The following is a 7,979-nucleotide window of genomic DNA, read 5'->3' on the forward strand; positions in this document are numbered from 1 at the left end:
GGGGCAGCCCCTGCCCCATTAACAGTGGGTTGTGGCAGCGGGCAGCAGGGGCTGGGGGCTCCTTATCCCCAGCGAAAGCCCAGCAAGGATCTGGCGGGTGACAGTACTGTGCCCACACAGCAGGGACGCAGCTGTCGCCTCTGGGGATGCCTCCCATAGTCCCAGCACACAGGGCAAGGATTTCTTTTTCCACTCCCTAAGAGACAATATTTTCGTTTATTTAGGAAAATAAGAGAAATTCCCCACCCACCCACCCCCAGAGTGAGCTGGGGTAGCACCCACACCGGGCACAAACGCTGGGGCAGGCCCTTGTGGTGACAGAACCGGGCACCAGCAGGGGCTACCAGGGCACCTCAGCCCCCCCAGAGCAGCAGCAAGGTCTGTCCCCACATGGGGTCTGAGCCCCGGGGCTGGCAGGGGACTGTGACACCCCAAGTGGGAGGAGAGGTCCAGAGGCAGGGAAAGGGCCCTGACCTGTCCCTATGCCATGCAGAACTGGCAAGGGGATGCTGTGCGTGACTGATAGCGAGCAGGGGCAGGCCCGTGGCCAGCGCAGGGCTGGGGGCCAGGCAGGGACGCAGAGAAGCCACCGGCAGTTTGGTCATCACCAGAGCCCCAGCTCCCACCTCCTGCCCTGCCGCAGCTCCTGGGGCGCCCCATCTTTGCCAGAGTGTCCGTGAGTCCAGCAGCAGCATCTGTCCAGCTCAAGTGGTGAGTACAGGGGAGCCCACGTCCCCCCCAGTGTCACAGCAGCAGGCACAGATGTCCCCAGTGTGGCTGGGGATGGGGAGCTGGGCCAGGCCTGCCTCTGTGTGCAGGCAGCGGGGAGGCAGAGCGCAGCACAAAGGCACTTGGGCTTTGCACAGCCGAGCTGGTTTGCTGCTCCCAGGAGGCCTCACCGGGAGCAGGGGTGGCACTGTCCCCCTGGGGCACTGGCCACATCCAGCCCTGCCCTCGCCCTGGCTCACAACGTGCGCAGCCGCCGCTCCTGGTTCAGCTTCTGGAAGAAGGTCTTGCCAAATTCATAGGTGCTGATCATTATGGCGCAGGCGGGTGCCACCTTAATAACGCGGGGCAGGAAGCCTACAAGGACAACCCCATCAGCTCCCCAGTGACACCAGGGTACCAGTAAACCCCCATCCCAGGGCTGGGGGGACACATCCTTACCTGCAAACAGCCCCCGGGTGCCAGACTCTGCATGGATGCGCTGCATGAGCAGCCAGGTGGAGGAAGGCTTGGAGGCTGCAACTGCGGGGAGAGGGTGAGGGTCTGGGGATGCCCATGTCCCACTGAGGGGTCATAGCTCCCCCCAGGCATCTGCCCGGAGCCCAGCTTCTCACCTGGGTGCACCTCACTGTCTCCCAGCTCGATCTGCCGCTGGGTCTTCACCACGTCAAAGGGCAGCGTCAGCACCGCAGCCACCTGCGGGGCCAGCAGCCGGGCGCTGAGCTGGGACCTGGCTGGTCCTGCCCAGCGCCAGCTCTGCCATCACCTCCTGGTGCCGTCCCAGCCCCATCCCTTGCTCCTCCCTGCTTACGCCCGAGGGAGCCCCAGCATGGTGCACACCCCAGGGCCCCGAACTCACCGTCCCGGATATGGCCCCGGATGCGAAGCTGATCATGAATGTGGCCTCATCCAGACAGGCCTGCCTGCAGAGCCACTCCTTCACCAGCTCGTAGTTAAACCAGTAGAGAGCTAGGAGGAAACAAGAAACACCAGCACTACAGTGAGGCACCCCGGACACACCAGCCTCTGCTCTCCCCAGCAGGGTGCCTTGGCCCGTGCTTGTCCCCCCCTCTCCCAGTGCCACCGCTCAGCCGGTCCCCCTGCAGCCATACCTGAGAAAGGGACATCACGCAGCACGGTGGGTCCCCAGCCCCTCCAGAGGGACAGCCAGCCATCCTGAGCCACGGCCGACTGGATGCAGACGCCAAGCTCCCGGTAGCTGAGCTGCCGCGACTGCATCTTGGTGCGGATGAGCTCCAAGGGGCTGATGACTGTCACAGCACCTACTGCAAGGGAGGGGACATTGGCACCAGCCCCAGCAGCCGTCCCGGAGGCCCAGAGCAGGTGCCAGGAGAGCCAGGCGCTGAATGTGGGCACCAACAGCTGAGAAACCAGCCACACTCTCCTGCAAGGAGATGGGTGGGCGGGGGGGACCCCTGGAGAGGAGGGGTACTCACGCCTGGCGAGGGCCCCGGCCAACAAGGGAATGTGATGCCCCCGGCTTCCCGTCCGAGCGTGCAGGTAGTCTCGGAGCTGGTCGTAGGTGGTGAAATAAATGACGGTGGCTGGCACAGCCATGACCCTGCCAAGAAGGAGGGGTGTGAGGGGCATGTGTGCCCTCCTGGGGGGCTGGCAGGAGGCTCGGGGCTCAGATGCCCATGTGCCCAGGCAGGTGTTCACACCCAGACCACCCCCGGCAGGGTCCATACTCACAGGGTGGGGGGCAAGCCGCTCCACAGAGACCTGATGCCCTCATAGCGTGTGATCTTCACGAAGGCATCCTGGGGAGAGCAGAGCACCACGGAAAGGGGTTAGAGGAGGGAGACGGGCAAACACCCCCACCCCCTCCCCGGGACAGGGAGGCCCCTGCCCACCCTGCCTTGTGCCCGCAGCTCCTACCAGCGTGCCAGTGAAGTGAGTGGGGGTCTTGTACCAGGCGGTGCAGCTGTTGCCATTCTGGCAAACATATAGATGGTCCATGAGCCCATTGCAGTAGAGAAAACACTTCCCTGGAGCAGGGGGCAACAGCATCACTGTGAGGCAGGAGACCCTTCCCCTCTGCCCTGTGCCCAGCCCAGGTGATCCCCAAAACCATCACTTCTTCCAGGAGACAGCCAAAGCCTAATGCTTCAGCCTGGAGGAGACCAGCCCCAAAGGCGGCCAGGAGAAGGATAACTCTTCAGCAAGGGTCTAACCATGGCCAGCCCCACAGGGCAGGGGGCATCCAGCCCCACCGCAGGGATGGGGGCACGGCAGGAGCCATTGTCAGTGGCAGGAGAGGTTTATGCCTCACCCTGCGTCAGCTCTGCTGCCCTGGCACGTTGGGGATGCCACCGCAGGGAGCCAGCACAGCCCCTCCACCGTGCTCTTGGGCCAGGCACAGGGATGCTGGGCAGGGAGCAAGCGGGGCAGCAGAGACCCAAGGGGACTTCGACATAGCAACAGAACAGAGTGACAAGACAGGGCAAGGACAGCAGGGCTGCAGCCAGCCGGGCCTGTTGCACAACAGACCCCCAGCAGACCCGCGGGCAAGGACCCAGCGGGGACATTGCACAGGCAGCCCCAAAGGGCCGCGGCTGGGGACAGTCGTGGCCCCCACACCAGAGAGGGATGTTCTCTCAGCCAGAGGACCCCAAGCTGCCACCAGTGGGGAAGCAAACCAGGGTCAAAGCGCTTGACCAAAGCAAAGCCACTGGCAGCAGGAGCTGCCCGGAGCCCCCGGGCGTACTCACATGTGGCCTGCTGAGTGCCCCAGGGCACAGACCGCACTGGCAACGCTGAAACACACAACAGGGACACACTGAGTGATGACACAGGGGATGTGCCACCTCCCCGAGCTGGGGCACAGCTCTGTGTGCCACAGCTCTGGGTCAGGCAGTGGGAGAGCTCCATGGGTGAGGGGGCCGGATGCCCCCACAGCCACTTCCCAAGCCGTCTGTATTGTCACTAAACCAGTCCCTTGGGACCAGCCCCAGCCCGCTGACCCCACAGGGAGGGGGGCAGATGGGGGGCAGAGCCCATGGGGTCTCTCCTGCTCCATGGAAGCCGTGCGGAGCAGTGTAGAGACAGGCACAAAGGCAGCAGGTAAGAGAGCGAGCAGCTGGAGCAGGCTGAGCCCTTCCACCCCGCTCCCTGCCGGGCAGGGGGCTGGTGGGCACAGCACTGACCCCAACTGGCGTCGGCGCAGGGCGGCAAAGGGGGAAGGACAGAGCCAAGCATCAGCCCAGCTCCCCCAGCAGGGCCCCCCGAGCCCGACAGGACGAGGGGCCCATGGTAACCTGCCACCTCGTGATGGCCCCACGCTCAGAGGCTGAGAAATCCCCAACACCAGCTCTGCCAACCGAGACACCCACGTGGGCTGCTCGCCGGCTGACTGGGGCGGGGGGGGCGGCTGGCTGGAGACCCCCGCCATGCCCTGAGCAGGGTTACCTTTGGCGAAGGGGGTCCTCTGGGCCTGCAGCCGGATCTTCACCACATCCAGTGGCGTCACTGAAACGACACCATCCCTTTAGCCACGTTGCGCCGTGCCAGCCCCTGGCACCCACCCACTCCCCATGGTCCTCACCGAAGAGGGAGGTGAGGATGGCCCCTGTCCCCGAGGCCAGCATCTGCTGCAGCGGCGTGATGCCCCCACAGGGGCTCGGCGATGTCTTCTCGGCCATGGCACCGTCAGCCTGCAACACACGGCAAGGGGGATGCTCGAGGCTGGGGGTGCTCCCGGGGGGGGCCTGCCCAGGGATGAGCGATGGCTCCTCAGGAAGGCCCCCCCAGCATCCCCAGTCCACTGGTGCAAGGACAGACGTCCCACCTCTGGCTGTGCTATCGGCATGGCACAGGGCAGGTGCGGCCCACCCACCCTGTAATCGTGCTCCCCCTGGGGGGGACAGGGACTGCTCCTGGGTCCGGTGCAGCCCTGATAACACCCTCCCCGGCCTCGCTACTGGCAGTGGGCCCAGCCTTGCTGGAGGGGTGGGGACGGTCCAGGCCAGCCTTCTGTGTCCTTAGGGAGGGAGGACCGTCCCCTCCCTGCAGTTGGAAAATTAAGGGACAGGAAGGAACAAAGTCCAAAGACCAGCCATGCTGCAACGGCCCTCCCAGCCCCAGCCGAGAAGGCAGTAGAGCCACGGAGGGACACCTGGGGGGGACACCCCTCCCCCCCTCACACAGGGGGGGCCAGCTTGCAACAAGCACCGCAAAAATGATTCTTGCATCCAAAACCTGCTGTATGCCTCCCCCGCCTGCTGCTGCTGCCCCTCCCAAGGCTTGGCAAGGCTGTGGCGCCCGGGACCAGCATCCCTGCCCTCGGGAAGCGGCGCGCATCGCACCCTTCCTGCGGGAGGGGGACCAGGACGCAGAGAAGTGAGCCCAAGCGTGCCCTGCATGCTCAGGACCAGCTGCTCCCCCTCGCCGCAGCCTGGGGACAGTCCTCATGCTGGGATGGAGCCGTGGCTGGCAGGCTTCCAGCTTTGGGAACTTTTTTTTTTTTAAGCCAGGAAATGCAGCAAAAAAACCCCAACCACCTTTCATCATCTGACTCAGCAATTTGCAAGGTCAGAGCAGTCATCGGTCTCTCAGTTACAGGCTTTGGACTTGTTAGGTGCCCAAGGCTGCAAGCAGGGACGTGTCTATTCTGGAGCTGCACACGCCAGCCCCACTGGGAGAGCTGGGTGCTGCTGGTGGAGTGGGTGTGGGTCCCATGGGGTCCCACTGTGCCTGTCACGGGACAGCGGCCCTGGCATGCTCCCCGCGGACCACGCAGCTTTGGCAAAACTGTGCCACAGGCAGGGTGCTGGTCCCCAGCCCCAGCTCTGTCCCTCGGCTCCATCCCTTCGTGTCAAATCCGATGCGAGCAGGGGGAAACCTCCCGCTCACAGCGCTGCAACACCTGAACAGCTTAAAACTCACTGCTCATACATGCCAGGGCACAGCGCTCTGCTGTCAGGGGAGCAGAGCACCCCCAGGGCACCTCAGCTGGGAGCTGCTGCCTTTTCCACCCGGGAAAAAATAAGCCCCCAAAGCCCTGACGCGGACCCCAGCGCTGGGCCTGGGTGCAGCGCTGCCACGGTCAGCGCGGAGGGGACAGCAGAGCCGCGGCCAGGTGACAAAGGCAAGGACCAGGGAGGGGCCCCCAGCATATGGAGCCCCCCGCCAGGGCAGCGCGATGGGGGTCCTGCGGGCCGACCGCCGCAGCGCTTCCCGGCAGCTGGGCTGCGCCAGCCGGGGGCTGCAAAGCTGCCCCCCCGCCCCCAGCCGTTCCTGGAAGTCCCCCAACAGCACCAGCGGCCCGAGCAGGCGGGGACCGCTCCCAGCGCTGCTGGGGACAGCCCGGCCGCGGCCCCCCCGCGGACGGCCCGGGGGACAAACCGCCCCTTCCCCAGGCCGGGGGACGGGCGCACAGGCACCCCAGCTGCCCCGGGCCCCCCCGGGCGGGGGCAGCCCCCCTGCAGCGTGCACCCCGCGGGCTGCAGCCCCACGTCAAGGTTTACAGCCCCCCCCCAGGCGCTGCACTCCCTCCCCCGAGGCTTCGCTCTCTCCCCGCCCCCCCCCCGCGCCCTCCCAGCAAGGCCGGGAGCCCGGGTGGTCCCGCGGCCGCCCCCAGCACAGCCGCACGACCCCCGGTACCAGGGAGAAACTGAGGCAGTGGCCGCGCGTGCCAGGTCACGAGGGAAGGGTGAGGGGGGTCACCGAGGGGCCCCGCCCCACCTGCTCATTCCAGCCACGTGCAGCGTTTCCCTCCGCCGTCAGCGGGCGGGGGGCGGGCGGCGGTGCCTTTAAGGAGCCCCATGGGCGCCCCGCGCCCCACCGCCGCGCGCCGGCCCGCGCGCCACTTCCGCCCCGCGCCGGCCGGCCGCCCGCGCACGCGCCTTGCGCGCCCTTGCGCCCCCTGCCGGGCCGGGGGAGGAACTGCACGGGCACCCCGGGCTGGGGCGCGACTTGGCAGCTCACCCGCACCGCGCCGGCTGGGAGTTGCCTGGCACGCTCGCCGTGCTGGGGCGGTGGGGTTTGCACACTCGCCATGCCAGAGGCGGTGGGGTTTGCACACTCGCTGTGCTGGGGCAGTAGGGTGTGCACAGTCGCTGTGTGCCGGCGGCGGTGGGCTCTGCACGCTCACCGTGCCGGAGCCTGGGTGCCAGGGCTGGCTGTGGAGGCTTTGGGCTGTGCCTGGGCAGGGGCAGTGGCCGCGCAGCCCTCGCCCCGCCAGCCGGTGAGCAGAGGCACCTTCTGCAGGGTGAGGGTGCGGCAAGGCCGGTGCCCCACTGCCAGGCTGGTGCCCTGCTGCTGGCCCTCGCCGGCCCCAGGGAGCTCTAGCAGCGCTCTGGGGTGCTGCTGCAGGGGGAGGGGCACCCAGCGCCTGCTCCCACCCCGGGGCTCTAGGGGCAGGCAGGGGGCACCGGCTGCAGCCTTTGGCCCTGGGGCAGGCCGAGGGGAGGGTGGCACTGGGGCCTTGCAGCCCCCCAGGAGATGGGCTGTGGGGTGGTGCGTGCTGTGCAGGGAGCGCTAGGGCCTAAGAAAGGGAAATGGGGTACGCCAAGAGCTTTTTCGGCTCTTTTGCTCTGTGTTAGCTAGCTGGAAGATCCCTTTTACTTGAGGGCTACAGGCTGTCTTTCGCATTTCTAGCTCCTCTACTGGAGAGTGGCTTTATTCATGAAGAAGGTTCTGGGGTCCCATCTCTGGTCTCAGAAGTAAGGCACAGTTGAAATGCACTGTTACTCTTAGAGGTGCAACCCTCAAAACAGGCGGCCATGCTGGCTCGTGGCTCTATCAACACGCACAAATACCGGAGCTACCTCTGTTACTTCCACCTGGTCCTGGGAGAGCTGCGGCTCAACTTGGGGATGTGCCTGGTCTGGGAGGCTAAAATCCTCCCTCTGCTTACTGCAACTGCTCAGGGTGGCTCTTTGTACTGTATTGGGAGTGCCTGTGTGGAGTCACGAGCCCTTTTGTGCAAAGCAGTGAGCTCTCTGAGGTGGCCTTATTTCTGTTGGCATTTTAAGCTAGAGAAGATGCTTTAGGCGTGCTCATTCACGAGAGCAGCAGCGCAGTGCTGACGGGTGTCCTCACACCCGGCTGCTGAAGGTGCTGCCTTACGCTGCCCCATGAGCGGGTGACAGCAGGCAGCTCTCAAAGCCCCTCCAAAACCTGGAGGGACGCTCCCAGGGAGCACGGGCTGTGGCCTGGCCCCATACAGCCCCAGCAGGTGACAAGTGGTGGCTGGCCGTGGGTGCCTGGGGTTGAACTGGGACACCACCACA

General features: G+C 65.9%; 1 protein-coding gene across 2 annotated transcripts; it reads right to left on the bottom strand.

Annotated features, from left to right (window-relative positions):
- Window positions 1-197: 197 nt before the first annotated feature.
- SLC25A39 (solute carrier family 25 member 39) lies at window positions 198-6,567 on the bottom strand. 2 transcript variants are annotated; one of them, XM_037410918.1, is made up of 12 exons: window positions 6,430-6,567; window positions 4,292-4,400; window positions 4,156-4,215; window positions 3,459-3,503; window positions 2,626-2,735; window positions 2,440-2,507; window positions 2,184-2,308; window positions 1,839-2,012; window positions 1,586-1,695; window positions 1,341-1,422; window positions 1,168-1,248; window positions 198-1,083 (listed from the first exon to the last, which is right to left on the bottom strand). In XM_037410918.1, exons 2-12 carry the CDS (start codon window positions 4,386-4,388, stop codon window positions 965-967), a joined length of 1,071 nt encoding a protein of 356 aa, XP_037266815.1. In that variant the 5' UTR covers window positions 4,389-4,400; window positions 6,430-6,567; the 3' UTR covers window positions 198-964. The 2 variants fall into 2 exon arrangements, with proteins under 2 accessions (XP_037266815.1, XP_037266813.1); XM_037410916.1 differs by lacking the exon at window positions 3,459-3,503 and having other exon boundaries at window positions 6,430-6,537.
- Between the last annotated feature and the right edge of the window lie 1,412 nt (window positions 6,568-7,979).

The sequence above is a fragment of the Falco rusticolus genome, chromosome 18 (genome assembly GCF_015220075.1).
Source record: "Falco rusticolus isolate bFalRus1 chromosome 18, bFalRus1.pri, whole genome shotgun sequence".
NCBI classification, from domain to species: Eukaryota; Metazoa; Chordata; class Aves; order Falconiformes; family Falconidae; genus Falco; species Falco rusticolus.

What these genes read in the sequence shown, in the direction of transcription:
- SLC25A39 (XM_037410918.1), bottom strand. Translation starts at nt 4,388, where the DNA reads ATGGCCGAGAAGACATCGCCGAGCCCCTGTGGGGGCATCACGCCGCTG. An exon ending in CTCACTTCACTGGCACGCTG is followed by an intron (nt 2,508 to 2,625) that starts GTAGGAGCTGCG and finishes TGCTCTCCCCAG; the next exon opens with GATGCCTTCGTGAAGATCAC. An exon ending in AGACAGTGAGGTGCACCCAG is followed by an intron (nt 1,249 to 1,340) that starts GTGAGAAGCTGG and finishes CTCTCCCCGCAG; the next exon opens with TTGCAGCCTCCAAGCCTTCC.